The sequence below is a fragment of the Plectropomus leopardus genome, chromosome 4 (genome assembly GCF_026936395.1).
Source record: "Plectropomus leopardus strain MGB_pleo_1.0 chromosome 4, ASM2693639v1, whole genome shotgun sequence".
NCBI lineage: Eukaryota > Metazoa > Chordata > Actinopteri > Perciformes > Serranidae > Plectropomus > Plectropomus leopardus.
Window position 1 is genome coordinate 7,595,567 of NC_142179.1, and position 23,817 is coordinate 7,619,383.

Consider the following 23,817-nt stretch of genomic DNA (forward strand, 5'->3'; position numbering starts at 1 on the left):
CTCTTATTGTGTTGTGCCTATGGACCTGACCTGCCCACAGAAATGGCTCTAAGGCACATGTGGACAGACTGGAGGAGGTGACCAAGGAGATTGAAGCCTCAGGAACGTATCAGCTGAAAGACACCGAACTGATTTATGGGGCCAAGCACGCCTGGAGGAATGCTGCCCGTTGCGTCGGGAGGATCCAGTGGTCCAAACTGCAGGTAATATAAACTATGTGTAAAATGCTATTATAATGCTTTGTACTCTTTGCATGCTTTTTGTGTTGATGTTGGCCTTTGGGGCTAATTCATGGACTGATCATGAGACTAATTATGTGAATGTTATTGAATGTGTATCAGTATGGATGCTTCAGTAAACTTCTACGACCACGTAATGTAACATAAACCGAGGTACATATGTGATGGATTTAAGGTAGAGCAGATGTGATGTTGTACACGGCATCTTTTGTGATTAGTCTAATGTACATCACACACACACCTGTGTACATGATGTGATGATATGAATATGATGTATTGAATTTTGGACCTTAGTAAGATTAGCTGGTGTCACTGGCATCGGCTAATGGGGATCATTATAAATAAATAAATGCATAAATAAATGTGGATCGTTTTCTTTTCAATAATAATAAGAATGAAAATTTAACATTCATGTATAATAGACAAAATAAACACATTCAAGAAAAAAGATAAATAAATAAAAAGGAAGAACAAAGGAAGAAAACCTTTTTAAAGATTTACATGATTCGGTTGACATTTTTATCATAAGCAGGTGTGCCATATTACATCACAACTGTATTAGAGATCTAAACAAAAACATTCATTGTCATAAACAGCAAATGCATATTAACACACATTATCAATCAATAGATCCTAAAGCTGTCCGTCTTGCCATAATATCTCGATATGGTTGCCATATTCCTGACACTTACATTATGTTATAGTAGATTTCTAATGGGGGATAGTTTTCAAGATGAATTTTACTAAAATGTGCACTTTTGTGTAAAAGATACTCTTTGGTTCAGTCACTTGTTTGGCTTTGCAGTCACATACCAGTTTACAGAAAAAATGAATATTGTATTTATTTTGTTTGTATATTTGAAACATGTCACTGTGCACAGTGCACTTGGTTCTGAGTTTTTATTTTCACATTTGCTTTTCAGGTTTTTGATGCTAGAGACTGCACAACAGCTCATGGAATGTACAACTACATCTGTAACCACATCAAGTACGCCACCAACAAAGGCAACCTGAGGTAAAAAAACAACAACACACACATAGCTCAACTATTTGCCTAAGTCTTACTTCCTTTTGTTCAACTCCGCTCGTGTTCCTCCGAGCGCACTTGCTCCTCTCCCCATCTGTCGCTCCATGTATCTCATCACCCCTCTCCATCTCTCCATCACCACGCTGACTTGACCCACTGTCCCATCTGTCAGCATGTGCTCTCTGTCTCTTAAGGCTGTATCTGACACTATCTGCTGCCTGTCTATCTGATCTCCAATCGCTACCCTGTTGGCAAGGCAGCGGACCTTGCGAACAAGCCGTCATTTGTCTGACCTGCACGGTGCTCACTCACTGTCTGCCAAGTCCTAATCACATGTGACACCTCATATTTAGTCCTTGAATGATGGATAGCTTCTGACTCATTACTACACTTAGCCTGGCCTTCGGAAGGACAGCTCTGATACACATGTTGATAAGAGCCAGCACAACATCCTTTCTCAGTCCGGCTCGCTTTAACACAAATAAACACAGGCACATAAATAAACATATGGTGCTATTGCAACATGTTGCAATAGTGTGGGAATCATTTTGTTCCTCTCAGAATATAAATATGCTGTATGGATGGGCCATGCTCAGCTGTTTTCGAGTGGTGGATATCATGGGAATAATGATGTAATGTCCACAGTGCAGTAAACATTTTTTGCAAATGAAAGACAATTGTGTCAATAATTGTCAGTCAAAATGTTATTCAATTTCATTTTTAAATAGGTTTCAAGTTAACAAAAAGACACTGAATGTTAAGTTGCTGAATTATAAAATATCATACTACCACTTTCTCTTTAATAACCTTTGATAAGGGGTTTATAAGTTGTAAGTTGATTAATAAGAACAAATGTTGAGTTGCCAAGTTGTGAAAAAGTTGTATTAGTCCTTTGTATTTTATAATATTGCAGTTATAAATGTTTTTTAATCACTTAATAAGTCTGCATGGGTTTCTAATTTTAATAGGCCATCAAGTCAAGATGTTAGAGGTGTGCAGATACAAAGAGTACAATACACAAGGACTAAAATAGCAGCAGAAAAAGCTTTACTTTACTTGATTATTACTTTATAAAGCATGTGGCCAATTTAGAACTTTTTTTTAGTAGTGATAATAATAATAATAATGATAATAACAACATGATAACTTAAATTCTTTGCTCTTCAATCTTTAATTTGTGAGTTATCACATATTATATGTCCTAATACATCATCGATCAAAAATATTCTATGTAATATATGAATATAGGAATTAAAGATCAGGGTTAGGGTTGGTTATTAATTGGATCTCATAATGTATCTGTTTCTGGAAAAAAAATATGACTAACTGAATGCAGTATTTTGTACATTGTATTGGAAAGTTATAACACCAAATGCGAGGGACGGAGCTCTATTTACCCCACAATGAAGCAAACAATTTACAAAATATGTTCTAAAGCTTCATCAACATTTATGAAAGTGGTGAACTACTCAGATCTTAACTCTGATTATGCTGAATTGACCTAACAGAGACAAACTGACCACAAGAAGGGACAAACTGTATATGCACTGGCTGATCAGACCATTTGTGTAACACAAATACAAACACTACCACCTAAACTATAAATTAAGCAAAGCGGGACATTTAGTAAATCTGTTAAATGTTCTAACAAAAACGAAAGTTTCAACAAACTAATATAGTCTATAAACTAGATAAATTTAATCTCCAAACTAGAAATTTCATCCTCCCCCATGAAATGACGTGCACTTGGTACGTTCTGATTTGCCACTTCCTGTATTTAAGAGCTTGGCATTAAGGGGCACATATCTTGCTCCAGCTTGCGAAGATGGCCCTCCAGCAGCAGCACCCGCAGGACTGGTAGATTAAAATCAGTTTTGTGGCAGCAGGTGCAGCCATCACACCAACCAGTTTCTACATTATGTGTTGCCCACAAGAGGACAAATTAAAATAAAACTTGTCATTTGCATATAAAGTCAGATCGTTAGTTTTACCATTTACACCAGTTTCTAAGCGGAGAGACTGTTTCCTGCAGATGTAGACTGCAAACACAACTGGCCCAGATTCAGACCAGCTGCTCTCCCTGCTCCTCAGTGACTTACCAGCAGCTTAGCAGTATTAACACTTTTACCCGGTCATGGCATTAAAACATCACTGGGCTGTAGAGCAGACTAAAGGTAGCTAAGCTCTGGCCCTGCTATGAGTCCTCTGACGAGCATAATTGAAAATGCCTTTGGGCAAATTATTTGCACAATGCTGACCATCTGGTAGCAATCTTGTTGATTAATGTCCTGAAATATTCATCTAATTCTTTGTTGCAACGCCTTTTACTCCATACACAGTATGTGCAGATGTCAACATGCTATTGATCTAAGTGCTGTGGCACAGTTCAGATATCGAGTTATAGTATTATCTCCACCAAGCTTAAGCCAGGAGGGGATCTAACCATGTGAACCCGGCTCAGATTGACTGGATACAGAGTCGAGTATTGTTTCGATGACAAATCAACGTGCCCAGAGGCCTTAATCTATTCCAGTTTTCTTATAGAACTTATCATAGACAGTCCGAAGCCTCCCCTCTCCGATTATAATCCAGTTTTTAGTCCGTAATGAATCGTTTGTTCTCTAGCTCTCTAGCTTTACAACACATGCCTCTCCCAAACATAGAAATGCACTTTTTTTTCTTCTTCTTCTTCTTCTTCTTCTTCTTCTTCTTCTTTCTTTTGCTTCTGTGATGCTGGCATGCTATCTAAAATCCCACACTGGAGCAACATGATGCTGGCATTGTTTGGTTCAATGAAAAAATGCAAAGGCGGAATAAAGAAGGGACTTTGTAGCAGCCCTATAGTCTGTGTAAAATGACCTTTTGACTGTTGACTGATCCTAGCTGCCTGTAAGGGCCAAAAATTTTCCAGAAATCAACTCAGCTGAAAACAACAAGCCTTACCTCGTCTGTTGCAGGCCAAATTTTTCATCATCATGGCTAAAATCTGACATTCATCGAAAAGTTTGGTCCCATTTGGAACCAGAGCACCTGCAGATTAATTTCATGCCTGAGATGTTATGATCCACTGAAGTTAGGCATGATGTGAGATGAATAAATCACAATTTTTGTTATCCTCGCCACCATCTTGGCTGTAAGGGAGCTGGGAGGGTCGACTCCACTGAGCACAGCTCTCTGTGGTCCACCTGTGACCCGGTTTTCCTCCATCCTCGGCACAATGTCGTAACATAGCTGGAGCATTTCAGAAGCGAGGCATTTCTGTAGACTTGCAGATTTTGTTGAGTTCGTTATTTTTCTTAATATTTGTGCTTTTACCGTTGTACCGTTGTTGTTGTTTTCCTCTTTGTCTGTTTTACTTGTGTTTATTGTTGTTATTTTCTACTTAAGTTAATATTGATAAGATAATATATCATTAAAGTCCAGTTATGAATAATATGGATCAAAGATTGCTGCTGTGTTTTACTTATTTTTACAAGAATATTAATAACGAGCTACGGCATATGCAAATTTTGTGAATATCTACATTACACATTATTGACATATTTTTGGGGGGTTTGTCTGTTTCTGTTTGTTTTTTGCAGGTCGGCTATCACCATATTTCCTCAGAGGACAGATGGCAAACATGACTTTCGAGTGTGGAACAGTCAGCTGATTCGTTATGCTGGATACAAGCAGCCTGATGGACAGATCCACGGAGACCCCGCAAATGTTGAATTTACAGAGGTAAAAAAAAGAGAAGCTGTATTTTGAGGCCATTGTTTTCAAGCTTCAAGAATCCAATTTGCAGCTCACACGTCGCTCTTTGTCACCAGATCTGCATGCAGCTGGGATGGAAAGCTCCGAAGGGTCGTTTTGATGTCCTGCCCCTCCTGCTGCAAGCCAATGGAAACGACCCTGAGCTGTTTGAGATTCCTGAAGACCTCATCTTGGAGGTGCCCATCACACATCCAAAGTGAGTTATGCCTTCCCTCTTAAGCATGTATAAAATATACAGAATCCAGCAAAACATGAACAGAGGGGGCTATGCTGAGAAAAAAAAGACATCCACCCACTCACGCAGCGCTTAACAACACTTCCTAAACAATGGGGTACTTTCAAGCCAAGAAGTCTGATTGGGTTATTGTCACATTCCAACTGTGCTGAATGTTCCCAGAAAGCACAGCGAGCCATGCTTTATCTGTTGCTATGCCAGACTTTGTGGTAACCATGGGGCTTGTTAGTGAGGTTTCAAGCTACTTCCACTTTTTTATTCCTATGTGTTGACTTGACTTTTAAGAAAACTTTTCTCACATCGGTAGCTACCATACAGATGTCCTTGAGATCTTCAGTGTTAATGCTGTATTTAATACCTATAATCATAGTAAAACAGTTTTTGCACATACAAATGCACACAGAGCTGTCGCTACATGACTACACACTACACAGAGCATTTCATATCCCTCACTGATCTCCCTGCCAGACTCCCCCTTCCCAAATTGGCACCTCTTGCTCCATACCCTGCATCATGCCCTCAGCTCTGGCAGCAGCTTGGCACAGGCCACGACCACCAACAGCGTCTCATCATCACACGAGATTAGACCCATCTCTGCAAATAATACACTGAAAGCAATGATATCAACCCCCCTGGGTGCCAGGAGTGAGCGGCGGGAGGCAGATTGAGGTCCTGCCTGCTCTGTCCAGCACTGAAATGCTGTCAAAAGTGGACGTTTTTTTGTGTTAATGTTGGATTTGGCCACACTCCTTTTTATGATTTTTGTTTCAGGAATACATATCTGTGCTCAAAAAGAATTATTGTTGTTAACGATAGGGTTCGACATTAATTAACGCCCGCCACATGCCAAATGCACGTAGATTTTTTTGTTCTCGGAATCTCAGAAGGCTATCTGCCACACTAGCGGGTAAGTGTTTTTACCAAAAAATTCATGTATTAAATTATGCTTGCCTTCAACATTGGGTTTCCATTACAGACTTGTGCAAAACTTAAGCGATATTTTCGAAATGTTGATAAAACACAATTGCAAGATAATTGGATTTGCATTGAGTGATTTTATGCGACTTCTCCTCTCGTGATAACATTCCAAGCAGCATGAGGATGGATGTTCAAAAGCAGGTTTGTTTCTATTTCAGCCACAGGCGTCATTATTTCCAATCGAAGATGACGTGGGTGTGTTATGTGAGCGGCCAGGTATGGGGGATTTCTGGGAGGTGGTAGTCTACGATTTCACAGAAGAATTGTGGATTCAGCACTTTCGTATTATTCGCTCAACTTTTGAAGAGTTATGCTATGCAATAACACCTCTTGAAGCGCCTGCTGCATCATGCTCCAGGAAGCCAATTCCTACCGACAAGCGCATAGCCATAACATCAAGTGACCTATAAAAGCGAAAAAGTGTTTCCATTGCAGTTTTGCGAAATATTCCTTTTTTGAACTGCCTAAAATACCACCTCATGCATGCGTAAAAACTTTTTTGCGATAAATGGAAGGTTTTTCAGAATTGACGTGTCCATTAGGCGTATCATATATTTGCGATTTCAGTTTGTGCACTTTGAGGGTTAATGGAAACCTGCCTGTCAACTGCAGAAGCATTAGCTCCACTTCTTCCATTCTTACCTTTCAAAATAAAAGCCCTAGACATATATGCTGAGGCTATGATGATGAGTTGATTAATACATTTAAATAATCGCATTCAACATAATACACTAGTATCTAAATGTAATGTACTAACACAAAGAAAGTGAATTTATTAGTTCGGCCAGTAAAAATTTCATCTACCAGGCACCTTGGTTGGTGAGTCAAAAAATTAATTTTGGACACTGGTTAATGACTGCATATTGCTAATGTTGCATGTTTACCTGATGTCAGTAAGGAGCTTAATGAGGCTGAAATAGCTACAGTTCTCACCCATCATTTCCCAACTTACTCTTCCCAGGTACGAGTGGTTCAAGGACCTGGAGCTGAAGTGGTACGGCCTCCCGGCTGTCTCCAACATGCTGCTGGAGATCGGCGGCCTGGAGTTCACCGGCTGCCCCTTCAGTGGCTGGTACATGGGCACAGAGATTGGCGTGAGGGACTTCTGTGACAGCTCACGTTACAACATTCTGGAGGTAGCGTGTTGTGCCAGAACACGGAGTCATGCTTCATTGGAAATCGGGGGATAAAGAATCAGAGGCACAGATTGACTCATGCCTTTTGCAGAGAGGGGCATGTGTGCCACCAACTGAGCCAATCGGAATGCAGATCTTCTTCTAAATGTGCACACTGAGGAAAAAGCTGATCAACAGCACTCAAAGCCTGCTTGTGCTTTGTCATAAATGCTCCTAACATAAATTATACATAGCTGATTTTAATACAACACCAAACTATGTGTTCATTTATTTATCTATTAATTGATTTAAGAAAAAAAAATACTGCATGTTCATGTATATTTTGAGAGGCAAATTGAATTGAGCTATTTTGTAGCAGTAAACACCTAAAGTGAAAAAACAAGACATATGGTATATAATTAGAGCAATCAGGCTGTTTACTATAATGGAAAGTATCTTATTTAGACAAGGAATAGAGAGGCTTTCTCAGAGTGGTATAATTGTGAAGAGCACTCCAGGTAGATTTGTCTTTCAAGTGAAGAATGGATATTGTGCTTGCAGTAGTTGATGGGAGTGGGGGGGGATGGGGGGGGGGGTGTTGTTCACAATAACACGATTTGCATGAAATAGAAATATTTGGGGAATAAGAAGAAAGCATATTCCCAGCCCCTAACTTTAGCGACTGAGGCACAACATAATGAGCCCATTCTCATTCCAAAGTTGTTAAATACCACCACTTTTCAGTGATTTCAGCATTAGATCCACCTTTTGTGGCTGTATGATACACTGCGGGTAGGCGTCAGAAGAGAACAGCTGTACAAAACTAGTTATGGTGTTATGAGTTATGACATGCTGCTGGACGGCACCTGCCATGGCAGCATAATACATGGGCGGATGCCGTCAGTTGATAACATGGCTGCACTAAACATGTTGTGTCCTTGTAAGATTGCCACTGGACAGTGTCAGATTTAAATGCTGCCAGTAACAATGTAATATAAAGAGCACAAAGGCTCTATAGGGCGGGCAGGAGGAGTGTTGGATGGGTCCAACAAACCTTCAGGGTCCAGTGTTCACTTCTCATCTGAATGAATCTTTGTTGCCTCATCCTAACCACCGGTGCCAGCATGTGCTTTTGTTGACATCCCACCATTAATAGCAGTAACCTGGAACATTAACAGCAGACACAAAAGGAAACCTATGCAGACATGGAGAGCCACTGACAACCCGTCAACTTTGTGATGAGAACATTTTAAAATAATCTAACCTCAACAAGTTAAAAATGTAGAGGTCTTCACTTTAAATTGGAAACAGACAACTTTTCAACTATTATTATTAAGCCAGTCCTGCGCAATCAATCACCCGCGATCGATGAGCAATGCATTCGGTTTAGAACTCAACCCGACTTACTCTGACGTCATGCAAAAGTGAACAGCGATAATTTTGCAACATTGAGGTGGCCATGGATTTTAGAGCCAGATGCCGCAGTTGCTCTCCACTGACCACAAGACCCAGGGAATGATGGGAAACGCCTGGCTCTCAGCTGATCGCACTGCCAAGAGCCAGCTGCTGATGGTGACTTTTTGCAGTTGTAGAGACCAAATACATTCATTATGAACTATATGTAGTCTATTGTATAATGTAGTAAGAGGGTGACAGGTGCGCTCAGCGGATTTATATCCAGCAGCAAACTCGTATGAGGCTGATTTACATGAGAATTCATCCAAAATTCATCTAAAAAATGAAGGTTGAAACATGAACAGAAATCACAGATGGCCTGTATAATGTTGTGATAGGTTACTATGCTTCTGTGACTTCCTGGACAGGCTGGAGGCTGCTGGAAAAGTCAGAAACCTAATCGTAGCTTTTTGTCACCACCTCCTGCTGCGGCCGCCTGCTCTTGTCCACTGTCCAGGCGAGGCTCAGTTCAGTTCAAATGTGCCTAATGTTTGTGCTGCTGTCGCAAAGATAACTGAATCGCTTTCAGTTTTAATCAGAGCTTAAATACTTACAAAGTTCCAAAAGTTACTTTGGTTGTTCCAGCATCTGGCATTAACTGCAAAAAACTTGAATTGATACTCTTGGTAACTGGGGTTAGCTACCGATAGCTACTGGGAAAGCAAAAGTGCTATCCGCCTGCTGTTTGGGCTGTACAATGGTTGGCACGCTTCCTCTTGTGCCGTAAATTGAGCCTTTATTTTTCCAGGAGATCGTACTCACTGGCAGACAGAAATGGATAGTGAAAGGCCTTTAGGGAACCACTCTACTCTCTGATAGTGTCATTATTTTTCAGCCATTACCTTGTGAATTTAAAATGTATTCCATAATGATAAGTTAAAGCGAAAACAACGTGTCTGTTTCCGATTTTAATGATACACTGTCACAGATTGAAGAACACATAAAAAATGAATTTCCTTTTTCCTCTCAAAAATGAACTACTCTGAGCAGCCATCTGTTGGAGGCATAATTGAATGTCACTTTTGATTTGATTTGTGAGTTACCGAGCAGCACAGTGACTTCCATATCAGAACTGTCATCTAAAACTTTATTTCTACATTATGTAGGAAGTTGCTAACAAGATGGCATTGGACACCAGAAAGACTTCCTCCCTTTGGAAAGACCAGGCACTGGTGGAGATAAACATTGCTGTTCTTCACAGCTTTCAGGTAGGTGCATCTTTGTGTTGTTAATTTTAAGGAATGCTTCACCAAAAACAAATGTTTTAAATGTCACCTCACTATAGATACTCATGAGTGAATATATATTGTTTTGGGTATTGTATAAAATATATTCATAAATTTCCTAAAATATGTTTAAAATTATGCAAAATATAATATAAAATAGTGCTGTGCTGCTTGATAATCATTTGGCTCTTCGTTTTTTTTCTTCGTTTTTTTACTTGGCTTTGATGTTCGGCAAAGTACCCATTGTTAACAGTCTGTTTTTTTGGCAAATGAAGCTGGTTGGTTGCAGGAATGTCTAATTTGTAAGTAAAGATAGCAAGTTTTAGTAGTTTGCTGATTCACAAATGCCTGGGAAATACATGTTTTTAGTCCTGGTCTTTTTAAAATAACTGAAGTCATGTTAACAAAGTAAAATGTTATGGACATTTTTTTGCAAAAACATGTGAGAACCCTGAATGTTGCCATTTTTCCATTACATAGACACATTAATGAGTTTACTTCTTGTGTCCACTTTTTGTAGTCATGCAAAGTGACCATAGTAGACCATCACTCAGCCACAGAGTCCTTCATGAAGCACATGGAGAATGAGTACCGGGTGCGCGGAGGCTGTCCCGGAGACTGGGTGTGGATTGTGCCTCCCATGTCTGGAAGTATCACACCAGTTTTCCACCAAGAAATGCTCAACTACCGACTCACCCCTTCCTTTGAGTACCAGGTGAGAGGCACTGACATTAGCTTTAACAGACTGTGATGCAGTTCAAGGGATGTTGTGTTATATGCAGAGGGCACCACCACAATTATAGATGGTTGGCTGCAATAAGCTACATTAAGGAAGCCATTAAGGTAAATTAAAGTTGGGAATAATTACCTAGAGTACAAGTAGACCAAGCACATTAAAGTGAAATGTATACAGCAAATTGTTAATTGCAGCGTTTTTATGGCAAGTCACTCCTAGAATAGACAGAAGATGTCTCAGTATGCTGGAATGGATTTTAGCCTCAAATGAAGAAAACGTCTGAACTCATTAATTTTTTTGTCTCATATGCAAAAGCCTGATCCCTGGAATACTCATGTGTGGAAAGGAGTCAACGGGACGCCCACAAAGAAAAGAGCCATCGGATTCAAGAAACTTGCCAAGTGAGTGTGCAGTTGCACAAAAAATTAGAGGAAAACAATACTGGGTTTTGTTAAATTTGTGGTTTGTTTTTCTTATTTTCTTCCTCTAGCATTTATGGGTTTACATTCAACCCAATTACATGTTATGTTTCTGCAAACCACAGATATCTCATGTGTACATTATTCTGTACCAGATACGTTGACATGTTGTATGTGTTTAGGTTTAGGCACAAAAACTACTTGATTATGGCTGGTAAAAGATAATGACTTGGCTTTAAATTTTCTGTGGGCACAATCCCCAGTGGAAAAACAGTGATCTCTTGGTATTAAAGAACAGCTTTTTGTGGCACCTTCCCAGCAGGAAACACAGCAATGTCTTTAAAAAACAGTCATTTTTTGTTGCAATGTTCTCTCGGTCAAAACAACCACTTTTCATCGCATTATCCTGGCAGAAAATACAGCATTCTCTCGGTCAAAAACAACCTCTTTTTGTCCCACTATTCCAGCATAAAACACCGCCATTAATTGATTGTCTTGACCAAAACATAGTGCCACATATACTTTAATTTACCAGGAAATGCAGCTATGTCTTGGCAAAAAAAACAAAAAACAAAGATGGGTAATTAAAAAACATCCATGTCTGGTGGTTAAAAAGCTGATGGAAACACAATGACAGGTCACTAAAATAAGTGGCTCTGTCATCAGATGGTCTTGAACAGTGGTCTGCAGCTTGGCAGGCGTCTCACCAAGGTGTCCCGCCATCCACCATTCCCTTCGCCACCCAGTGTCAAAGTCAGCTCATTTATTACTTCACTCTCACAATATCAGTATGATACGTATCAAATGTGCAAATGTAATGTATTCATGGTTTGCAAAAACGTATAATGCCATCATTTTCTCCTTGCAACCAGACTGTTACATTGCCAGCCTGAAATGTCAGAGATAATTTACTGTAGGATGAGTGTATGATAATCTAAGGCCGAACAAGTAATAATTTTCCTGACGAAGTTAGAGACATGGGAAGGAAGCCGGTGTACTCCGTGGTGAAATCATTCAATCTACCCCTCAGGGAGTAATTAAAGCTTTGTCAGTGGATTGTCTGTGTATGCATGCACTTGTGCCCGCTCATGTTCTGTTATTAATATAATTGCCTCGAGGATATGACAAGCCAGGTAATCACAACTGTCATCCGTCCCCTGCTTTGACATAATGTCTGACGCCTGCTGAAGTGAACCACGCTGCACTCAATCACAAATGTTTTATCAGACGTACGAGGAAGTCTCCTGGTCATGGCTGAGGATTAAAGGTTGCAAAATGTGCCCTCAAATCACCGGTCCTTGATTCAATTTCCTTTTCTTGTGTTTTTTGTTTTTTTCACGTGCATATTATTATCACTGTCTCTATCTCTTTGCCTCTGCAGGGCTGTGAAGTTTTCGGCCAAGCTCATGGGCCAGGCCATGGCCAAGAGGGTGAAAGCCACCATACTGTTTGCCACGGAGACGGGCAAATCACAAGATTATGCCAAAACTCTTTGTGAAATCTTCAAGCACGCTTTTGACGCAAAGGTACACTTGCTCCCACCTTGCATCATCTTATCCGAAAGTCGAACGCGAGCCCATGTTTCATTGTGTGGACGTCTAATTGAAAAAGGAGAAATTCAAAGACATTCCTAACCCCCCCCCCTTTCTCTCGCTATGTGGATGACGAAGCCAAGCAGATGCCAGCTGAGTACAAGCGACAAGAGGGCAGAAGAAGAAAGTGTGCCTTTTGTCACATTTTCCTCTTCTCTCATGCAGTAAAGTGCCTCGGGTCGGAGAGAAGATTTAACCATCGAAGCGTTGAGCAGTACAGCAGTTTAAGACAAGATCCTGAAGCACCCCTGGCTGTGCAAATCTGTTTAGAAAAAATAGAGAGAAAAAAAATCTAAACATGCTGCTCTCAATCATACACTGTGTGCTCTCCCTCCGGGTCATATCTTATTTTCCCTTCCTGTTTTCCTAGTGTGATCAATCATACAAGAGGAGATTCGTGCATGCAAATGTGCGGATGTGTCACTGAGAATGGGTGTCCATAGTTGGATCACAGGGCAGATGCAAGCGCCAGGGGCAAATCCTTGTTGTCTTGGGGCTAAAGCCTGTTTCCTCTTAATGCCTTTGGTTGTATGTCTCAGTCTGCCACGGGATTCACTTAAATTTCACACACACACAAACACATTCATGTTGAGTGGTGTGCATCATGGATGCTCGCTGTGCAGCAGCAGCATATTATCATCTTGTTAGAGGCGAGGACAGAGTGGTCATTACAACCTCCTCCTCTGCCAACGGCTGTGTGTTCAGCCTTAGTTTTACACGCTCAAGTCATCTGTCGTGTGGAGTGTGTGTCCAGGAAAGCGAGATTAAGACTGCTCTGTGGAGGCAGAGGCTAAGATTCACTCAGCATGATGCTCCTTTCTTTGTGATACGTGCAGGTCATGTCTATGGATGAATATGATGTGGTGGACCTGGAGCATGAGACGCTGGTGTTAGTGGTGACCAGCACATTCGGCAACGGTGATCCACCTGAAAACGGAGAGGTATGTACAGCATGATATATGTCAACAACTGCTAATTAAGCACGACACAGACGCACAGATTACTAACAGCCCTTCTTTGGTTACTGTAGAAATTTGGAGGTGCCTTAATGGAGATGCGGCACCCGACATCCAACACAGAAGATAGAAAGTGAGTTGATTCCCTCTGCAATCCTGTGTTTGTAATTATGCATGTCAGTTTCCATCTTTTTCAAATTATATATCAGTGCGTCTCATCTCTCTGCTTTTACCTTCTGTCCAGGAGCTACAAGGTCCGTTTCAACAGCGTGTCCTCCTACTCTGACACTCGCAAATCCTCCAGTGACGAGCCAGAAGCCAGGATTAACTTTGAGAGTACAGGGCCTCTCGCTAATGTCAGGTAAACAAAACCAAACAGCCATAAAATAAGACACTGTGATTGCAGTTGCTCTACACAATAAGCAATAATGTTTTGATTTGTTGTCTAAATTAGGATTTAAAAATTTGGCAATTTTTATGTGGCTAGGACCTGCTTTACACTGAAATCATAGACATTGTTATAGTCTTTGAAATGCTGCTGAAACAATGTTTATAGGTAAGCTTAAAAGAATACTTAATCCACACAATGACATATCAGTTATTCATGCTGTGAAAAAAAACATCGTCTTGCATGCTTCCAGTGAACATAGAATCCAAAAATGGAAAACATTTTTAATTAAGTGAAGTAAACAGGGACCATTTGGGAAGCACTGAAGTAACGACTGAACACGTGACTCTTGGATTACTCTGCCTGAGTTGTGAGAAAGTGTGTAAATGGATGTTTTGATATAGTTCTGGTGTTTTTTAATGTGGTCTTTGTTTACCTCAATTAATCACCGTGTGCCGTTTTCGGATTCTTCATTCACTGGAGAGTAAATTAAGTCATGTGGGTATTTCTTCAATATCTAAAAAACACTTTTCAATGTATAACTTGCCAATTGTGGTTGTTTTAAATTATAGTATATGAATATTTACATAGCTGACATCTTACTTAATTACAGTATCTCTCCAAATTTAACTTTTGTTTGATATGTTGAATTTTAATCCTCATCCAGAGGGTAATACTCTGTATGACAGTTGACCTTTTTTTAAAAAACTTTTTTGGAATGACAAATCTTATTGCAGTGTAAGGTTTGCTGACCAGTTTGAGAAGAGGAGCCCACAAAAATGTTGCCCGAGGTTTAAAATGAAGTGAGTTGACTGTTCTTGTTCCCATCTAAACAAAAACCAAACAGCACAAGTATCCGTGAATACGCCGGCTGTTGTTCTTTCGTCGAGGGAAGAAAGGGGAAACGTCTAACGCGGGCTCAGTGTTGGTGCTTTGAGAATATCTTCTATTCCAGATTTTTCCTCTCACTCTGTAAATCACTTTTGTCTTTCTGCATTTCTCCTCTGACCTCTTGGAAGAGTTCCTCTCTAAATCCACTGTTTGTTTCCCATTGCATCCTTTGTCCTTATATTCCTGGCTAGATGTTTGTGAAACAACTCCCAATCTCATATTCATACCACAGAGAATAGCAAACTATTTTGGAGTATGGTTTGGCATCTTTTGGTTGTCAAAAATATCTCCTTTTAAATGAGAATATCTGAGGGCCTGAGGAGTGAGTTCTTCTCAGCTACATCACTCATGTGGCCATCTACCTCTTCCTAAAGTCTGGCATGCGATCTAAAATCCACAGTGTCCCATGTGGAAGAAGCAGAAAAAACAATAAACCAGGTGGAAGAAGGGGATATTTCTACAACCCAAACTGTAATCCACCTGTTGCAACAGCAAACCAAACTGGAGGATTGAGTGGAATATTTAGAAAATGAGTCACGCCAGTTGAATGTGAGAATTTACAAGGTGAAAGAAGGCATCGAAGGAGTGGACATGACTGCTTTCTGATTTCTGACTTGGCATCCCATCTGACGGGCTAAATATTGTGCAAGCTCATCGATCGCTGGCCCAGACTGAGAGAGCCCCCCCCCCCCCTTGTTTTATTGTTGTGTGGTTTCTACAGTGGGACATGAAGGCCGATTTTTTTTCAACAACCCAGTGTCCACACTCCGCAATGTCCAAAAAATGCAGAGAGCCACAGGTTGGACAGCTGGACAAAACAAGGATCAAGATCCTACCACCAGCACCACCGGAATAACACCTAATAGACCTTGATTTAGGTCAAATGAATTTTTGGACACCTCATACCACATTAGATGAGGATGATGTCCACTTAGATGTGGATTTTAACTCAGGGCTTTTCTTAAAACAAATACCTTGGTGACGTTATCTTCAACTAAGAAGTGAAGTTACTGCTTTTAGGAATCAGGCAAACAAACCACCCAGCGCCGCCTCCTGGGATAAATGTTAAATAGCCAAAGATATGTCTTAATTAAAAACAAAAAATATCTACAAGTAAAATATCATCCAATTGTCCAGCTCTGAAAAGGGCTTTGGCCATAGATCTAAAAAGTAATATAACAAATGAGGAATGGAACGACGTCTGGAGAAGAGCTCAGTCAGTCTCCAAAATTGCCTCACAAAACTAACTAAAAGTAAAATTGCCTCACTAAAACTAACGCAGGTATCACTGGACTCCCAGCGAGATGTGGAGGGTCGGGATAAGGACTGACAGCACTTGTTGGAAATGCTCGTCTAGCAGAGGGTCATATTTACATATGATATGGGAAATGTTACTGTCCAAAGGTTTTGGACTGGAGTTATTATGCGCATATATTGACCTGCTATAGTAAAATGGCAAGTTTGCGATCTATAAAACTACCCCCCCTCTTTATTTATTTATTTGTTTACAGTCTTAATTTCAATTATTATTTATCTATTTGTTTGTTCTTTATTTGTTTTGCGGGTGTTGATGTTGTATTCTTCCTTTTCTTGTTTTTTCTGTTTTTTGTTTCTTGCCGGTTCTCTTGCAGGCTTTTTAAAAGAGCTTGATGGGTTGCATGAGGTATTGTTGTACTGTCGGATTTTCATTTGTACATTCAGAAATAAAACCTAAAAAGAAGGACAATATCTTCTGTTGATGCTTTGCTTTTTTAACACTACCTGCCTCTCTATCTGTCTTTTTCCTCACATGTGTGTGTTTGTGTCTCTGTTAAAGGTTCTCAGTGTTTGGCCTTGGCTCCAGGGCCTACCCACACTTCTGCGCCTTTGCCCACGCTGTGGACACGCTGTTTGAAGAGCTGGGAGGGGAGCGCATCCTACGCATGGGGGAAGGAGATGAGCTGTGTGGCCAGGAGGAGTCATTCAGAACCTGGGCCAAGAAGGTTTTCAAGGTCTGTTTCTAGTGCCGAGGCCCTTTGAGTCCCCTTTAGTTAACTTTGTCAATCAAAATAGTGTGTTTTGCTTGGAATGGGTACACCACGCACACAGTTTAAATTAATGATTGGCATATGAATTATTTGTTAAGGCATGGTTTTGATACTAATATGGTCCCCTGTTCTCTGTGAAACCACAACAGGATAAATCAAATCAGGAAGCCCTCTCACCTCTTCAAAACCAGAGAAAATACACAGATCATTTACTGAGGTAAAAGTAGCAATGCCTCAATGTAGATAACAAGTACAAGTAAAGGTCCTGCATTCAAAATATTTCTTAAGAAAAAGTACAAATGTACTAGCATTAACATTTACATAAAATACCAAGAGTAAAAGTATTAATTATAGAAAAAAAGTCACTTTAGAATATTTTTTATTATATTGTTGGATTATAATCATTGATAAATAATGTTGCTGCTAATGAATTTATTGGAGTAAATAGCACAATAATTCTCTCAGAAAAGGAATAGAGGCATAAAGTAACATAATATGGAAAAACTCAGGTTAAGTATAAGCTTGTCAAAATTGTATAAAAGGAACAGTGTGTAAGATTTAGGGGGATTTAGTGATATCTAGTGGTAAAAAATTCAGATTGCAACCAGCTGAAACTTCTACAAAACAAACGGACCCATTGATTAAAACCGGTAAAAACACTGAATAAAGCATTTTCATGTTACAAATCAGTGTTTCATTGATACTGTTCAGCATGTTGGAAACAGGCCACTAACCCGGCCTTTGCTAAAGTGCACTCACTATTATTCTCGCACAACTTAAGAACTAGATTGTCGGGAGGTTTTTAGCTGGAGGTGAATTATCAGCATAGGTCTCCTCCTCTTCAAAACAAACAACTCTGGTGATTTAATCCGGCAAAAACACTGAATAAAGCTGTTTCACCTAAAAAATTCAGTGTTTTTCTGACACTCGGGCTGATAACTGCAATGGCCAACATGTTAACGCAAATGTCCCTATCTAGAGTCCGTGTTTGGTTTGTTTGTTCTAGCCTACTGTAGAAACATGGCGGTGCAACATGTGATCTCCGTGGATGAGTACCACCCCCCACACAGATATAAATGTCATATTCAAACATAATTACAACACAACGATTCCTGTTTTCAGTTGATTATAGACTAAAGAAAAGATACTTATTATATTTCATTTCTGCTAATATATCCACTTAAATCCTACACACTGGACATTTAAGTACAGTACTTCAGTAAATGTACTTAGTAACTTTCCACCACTGTAAACAATCCCACATATAGAGGGTGTTTGGCCGTACGTGACCTTGAGATGATGGAGGCAGCTCTGCTCCGAGTGCAAGAAGTCATTTCTCAGATCTTTTGTTATTCCAGTGTAAGTGTGGAGATTCGCTCTGAATAATGGTCATGTTCTCTCCCTGTGGTTGTTTTGTTGCATGTCAAGGCTGCCTGTGACGTGTTCTGTGTTGGCGATGATGTGAACATCGAGAAGGCCAACGACTCCCTGATCAGCAATGACCGCAGCTGGAAGAAGAGCAAGTTCCGCCTGACGTACACAGCCGAGGCCCCGGCCCTCACAGACGGTAAACGATAATAATGCTGCCGAGAGATGAACCGTCAGTGGTGTTTTGATGTGGGGGGGGGGGGGTGAATATGTGCTAATATGCACTGCAGCACGAAGTGACCATAATATCAGTGGAGGGGTAGTAAGGTTAATGATCAAGAGCAGTGACTCATTCATTATGTCACCTGGAGCTGACATTTGGTCATTTTCGAGGATGGGGAACTCCCATTCATAGTTCACATTTTGAATTATGAACTGAGTTTAAAGTCCCCAAAAATGAATGACATGAAGTTTGCATCTTCCGTTTTGTATTTGATAAGATAAAATCTTGTGATCAAGACTTGTTGGATGCTAAAGCTGGTATTGTTTCATATTTGTTGTCGATGTGGCTGATGTTCAAACTCAATTTTTCAGTGCTATGGGGCACAATTTGCATATAAACATGAGATTTTTTTCCATTTGAATATGCACTGATTGTCCTTCAAATATTCATATGAACTGATTTCAGCAGTACTTGTAGCTGCGTTGTCTGAAGTACCATTGGCAGTAGCCATGCTGTATAGTCCTGCATATTCTTGAGTGCCATAAAATAACAGTTCTTAATCATCTTGAGAGTGAACAACGCTCAAGTTTAAGTTTTAAGTTTCAAACTGATGCTTTCAGTTCATCATTCACCATCAATAAGAGTACAGTCAATTTAGGGCTGCCCCTTGAAATTCAGAGGTTTGAAACATCATTTGGAGACCTTTAGCAGACTGAGACTGAATGCTGCTGTCACACTGAACGTCCTGTGGGACCAGTTCAAAACAAACAACAAACAAACTTTGTAAACAAAATAATATTTGAATTGAACAGCCAAATCCTATTTGACTGACATAATTCTGAGCCAGGTGCAGCCCTTCATTCAGTGAACATGCTCTTAAAGCGTGTTCATGCACAAAAAAAAAGACAGATATGTGAGACATATTAAAGAAATCAGATAAGCATATTTTCAAAAATGTTGAACTGTTCCTTTAATAAAAGCAAGTTATATCTATAGATGAAATGATTATGTCAGATTGATCCCTAAATAATGTAAATGTATGTTATTTTGTTCCTGTCTGCCAACAGCATTGTACAGTATTCACAAGAAGAGGGTTTATGGAGCAAAGATGCTAGAATCTCAAAACTTGCAAAGTCCCAAATCCAAGTAAGTACTTACCAACTATGAAACAGGGAAATATTAAGTCACATAAGTGTCTGCTTTAATAAACCTGTCAAATTATGTTTAATTTATCTGATGCACTTTTTAGGTGTTTACTTGGGTGTGTGAGCTAAATGGAACAGACTGAAAATGGTGCAACATTGTTCCCTAAATCTCTGATCTCTTTTACAGTCGCTCCACCATATTTGTGCGGCTCCACACAAACAACCACGACAGGCTGAGCTACCATCCCGGTGACCATCTGGGCATCTTCCCTGGCAACCATGAGGACCTGGTGACAGCTCTCATCGATAAACTGGAGGATGCTCCACCTGTCAATCAAATTGTGAAAGTGGAGTTTCTGGAGGAGAGGAACACTGCCCTAGGTGGGTGATGCTATTAGCAACGTCACGCTACTTTACGAATGTGGTAGGCGTTTGAATCTGGGCAGGATGTCAAAATGAAAACATGAATAAGAAAACAGTCTCTCTTGCCTCAGCAGACAACATGAGGTCACACTTCAGCGAGGTATCCGTGCCCAGAAATGTTTCAGTGAAGCTGCGTACTGGCAAACAGTTGTGGTGACACTGGCTGACATATGATTTTCACTATTACTGTGAAGCAACATAAGAGTCAAAAATCAGAATTCATCCTGTAAAGCATCTAAAATTGCTTTACCAATGGGTGAATTTTGAGAACACAGTCTAACATTATGCTCAACCTCATATAAGGATATTAAATTACACATGAACAAATCATTCAGTATTTACAAACTGTTTATACACACATACAAATGTACACAAGCTGCTTTAAAGATGTTTAAAAAAAAGGTCCAAAACCATGAAGACATGTAACTGTATGTATATATATATGTGTGTGTGTGTATATATATGTGTGTGTGTATATATATGTATATATATGTATATATATATGCATGTATATATGTATATATATATATATATTAAAGTATATATATTAGAAATTTTGTAATGTTAACGCCAGAGGAGAAGTTATCACTCAGTGGAAACACAGTCATCTTGCAATTATGTTTTATGGACATTTCAAAAATATCGCTTCAGTTTTGTGCAAATCTGTAATGGAAACTCGCCTATTGTTTGCTTGCTTATAGATTTGACTGACTTATTATTTTCAATTTTTAGGATGTATAAAGCTACATCAACTTTAGCAGAACAGCTGAATAAAACTGTTTATGCTAAGTATCATATTTTGATGTTGCTAGGACACCCAGGAGTAAATAACCACACCACTGGTGCAAATAGCCTTGTTGGCTACAGACACCCAGTTGCTGGTACCATCTGACTAATTATCTATTGGTTTATCACCAGCCGCGCTCTTTCACATGATCCACTGTTAATATAGAAAATGAATTAATGCAGCTTTACCTCTCTTGTTGTCTGCAGGTGTAATTAGTAACTGGACAAATGAGACTCGTATCCCTCCCTGCACCATCTACCAGGCCTTCCAGTACTTCCTGGACATCACCACCCCACCGAGCCCGGTGCTACTGCAGCAGTTTGCTGCTCTGGCAACCAATGACAAGCAGAAAAAGAAACTAGAGATCCTCAGTAAGGTAAATTCACTTAGTGTTGGGTGTTACCAGTAACACTGACCTTTAGAATGATTGAGTTGCTGCTGCACTGAGTGCTCAGCTCAGTGCTCGGCAGACACATAAGGGATTTGCAATGGACTGTATGTGCGTAGGCCTTCCAAAAATACACTCTTTGTTTTTGTTTTTTCTTTTTTAGAGCCAGATCTGTACACTTTTTATTAGAACTCTTTTTGATGTACGGGTTCTTAAAAAAGTCTCCTTGTCAACAATAACCAACACAACCATCATGTTTGCCATCAAAATATAGGAGATATGTCTGAAAGCCGATTTGATGCACTTTGCACTGACGGAAATATGTACAGCAGGGGTGAGCTGGCGCCAAATTAAAGCTGTTGATCGTTCTAACCCGGAGCCATTCCCCCTTGCAGTGCCTCCCACAATTCACTCTCCATTTTTGTCAATGTGTGGAAAAGGCTGGCTGAGGCCAAGCAGTGACTCATACGCTTATACATCGAATCATTGTCACCACTGCAAGAGGAAAAGATGGAAGGCTTCTGAATTCAGAAAAAGAAACAGTACAGTAGATTCAGCACTGCAGATCATCCTTATTTTTAAATGCCCTAAATATCAAGCTCACATCAGGACCAAAGCAGGGTTTCTGGAATCATCTTTCCTCTTTTAACAAGTATTAGAGACAAGTCAGGCTGTCGTGTTTGTTTTATTGTTGTCTGTTTTGCATGAAAGATGGAATTGATCAGACAAAATTTGATTGCAAGTTCATTAATTTCAATATCATTGTTCATTTCTGCAAAACACTGATACACATTTGCACATTATCATGTACGGGTATGTTGGAACGTTTCAATGATGCTTTCAAGTGGTTATGTTAAAGCATAAAAATCACTTTGTTACTGTTAGGAAAAGATTTTGTTTTGGCTTCAAATACCTCGTTATATTGGAACAATCAGCGCTGGAAATACCATGAAATGTCTTGCTAAAAATAATTGGCTTTTTCGACACAATCACTACTGGAAGTATCACCAGTGTCTTACTTAAAAGCACCCTGTTTTGATGTCACAGCAAGAGCTGGAAATGCCATCAGTATTTCGCTTAAACACTTGGTGGTATCGCAACTGGAAATGCCATTGAAGTCTTGATAAAAGACAGCTGGTTTTGGTGGCACAAGCCTGGTTGGACGTGCAGCCAATGTCTCACTTAAACACAGCCAATTTTGGTGGCACAGTCACTGCTCAAAATGCTGCTGATTTGCCAAAAAAACACCCCGTTTTGGTGGCAAAATCGCAGCTGGAAATGCTGCATATGTCTTGCTAATAAACACGGTTTTAATGGCACAACCACTGCTGGAAATTCTGCCAATGTTTTGCTTAAAAAAACAGTTTTTGTACACAATCACTGCTGGAAATGCTAAAGATGGCAAACTAAAATATATGGTTTGGTGGCACTGTTGCCGCTAGAAATACAGCCAATGTCTTGTTAAAAAAACATTTTGGTTGCACAATCGCTGCTCGAAATGCCACTAATATGTCACTAACAAACACTCCATTGTAGTGGCACAAACATGGCTGGAAATGCTGCAGATGCTCTATAAAACAATGGTTTCTGAATAACAACCAGTTTGTTTATAGGTCTAGAACAGAAGTCTGCTACTTGGTGTCACACTATCCCTCATCCCCTCAACGTCCCGATGACAAAGTCGCCTCATATACATGTCACTTTAGAAACACTGATAAGATACATACGAACAATGAAAAAATGTAATGTATCCATGATCTGCAGGATTGCACAGTGCCAACATTTTCCAACTGCTCAAATAAATGAACTATATCAGTCTCAAAGTCCCACAACCCCATCTGCATATTAAGGTTGAAAAACCCAAGCCCAAAAGTACTTTTGCTGCTAGAATTTTGCTAATTGTACATACAGGGCTTCATACGGTGCTTCAGGCTCAGAATGGAACCACACAAGGCTTCGTAATGGGCACTGTGTCGCTCATTAGCAGCTCGAGAACAAAGGAGATGTTGGGAACATATCAAAGGTTTTTAGCCGAGTGGCAGCGCTCTAAATTCATCACATCTAAATGTCAGTGATGACACACAAAAACAGTTGGGCAGTGAATGGTGAATGGCACTGCTTGTGGCTGCCTCCTGCTCTCGAGTCTGAAATGTTTACAGATCTAAAAGAGGAAACCATCCTCTATGTTCTTTCTGTTATCGTGGCAGTTACTTTGGTTTCTCTCTAATCCCTCTTTAGGCATCACTTTGGACCCACGAGAAGTGTGTGTCTGTGTATTTCTCTGCAGAGACTCTGCTCTCTGCCTGTATTTTCTTGTTTTATTTTTATATTTCTTTATGTGGGATGTTCCTGGGCACAGCGTGCAGGTGAGGTCGGGACTTTATAAAAAGGAAGCGACCAGATGCTGGATAGTAAGCAGCAAGCATTCAAGAGGAAGCTAAGA

At 40.0% G+C, this 23,817-nt stretch overlaps 1 protein-coding gene across 4 annotated transcripts in view; it reads left to right on the forward strand.

Moving 5' to 3' along the window:
* Window positions 1-23,817, forward strand: part of nos1 (nitric oxide synthase 1 (neuronal)) — a 60,177-nt gene that overhangs the window by 23,126 nt on the left and 13,234 nt on the right. For 2 of the 4 annotated variants that reach the window (XM_088076459.1, XM_042487595.2), the window contains exons 6-23: window positions 41-203; window positions 1,163-1,254; window positions 4,848-4,989; window positions 5,079-5,218; window positions 7,197-7,371; window positions 9,912-10,013; window positions 10,552-10,746; window positions 11,083-11,168; window positions 12,568-12,712; window positions 13,615-13,719; window positions 13,809-13,867; window positions 13,979-14,095; window positions 14,860-14,925; window positions 16,830-17,004; window positions 18,469-18,607; window positions 19,699-19,777; window positions 19,964-20,157; window positions 21,193-21,362. In XM_088076459.1, the coding sequence (XP_087932585.1) occupies window positions 41-203; window positions 1,163-1,254; window positions 4,848-4,989; window positions 5,079-5,218; window positions 7,197-7,371; window positions 9,912-10,013; window positions 10,552-10,746; window positions 11,083-11,168; window positions 12,568-12,712; window positions 13,615-13,719; window positions 13,809-13,867; window positions 13,979-14,095; window positions 14,860-14,925; window positions 16,830-17,004; window positions 18,469-18,607; window positions 19,699-19,777; window positions 19,964-20,157; window positions 21,193-21,362 (2,344 nt within the window). The remainder of the gene's footprint in view (window positions 1-40; window positions 204-1,162; window positions 1,255-4,847; window positions 4,990-5,078; window positions 5,219-7,196; window positions 7,372-9,911; window positions 10,014-10,551; window positions 10,747-11,082; window positions 11,169-12,567; window positions 12,713-13,614; window positions 13,720-13,808; window positions 13,868-13,978; window positions 14,096-14,859; window positions 14,926-16,829; window positions 17,005-18,468; window positions 18,608-19,698; window positions 19,778-19,963; window positions 20,158-21,192; window positions 21,363-23,817) is intronic. The other 2 variants (XM_088076460.1, XM_042487596.2) reach the window with 1 other exon arrangement.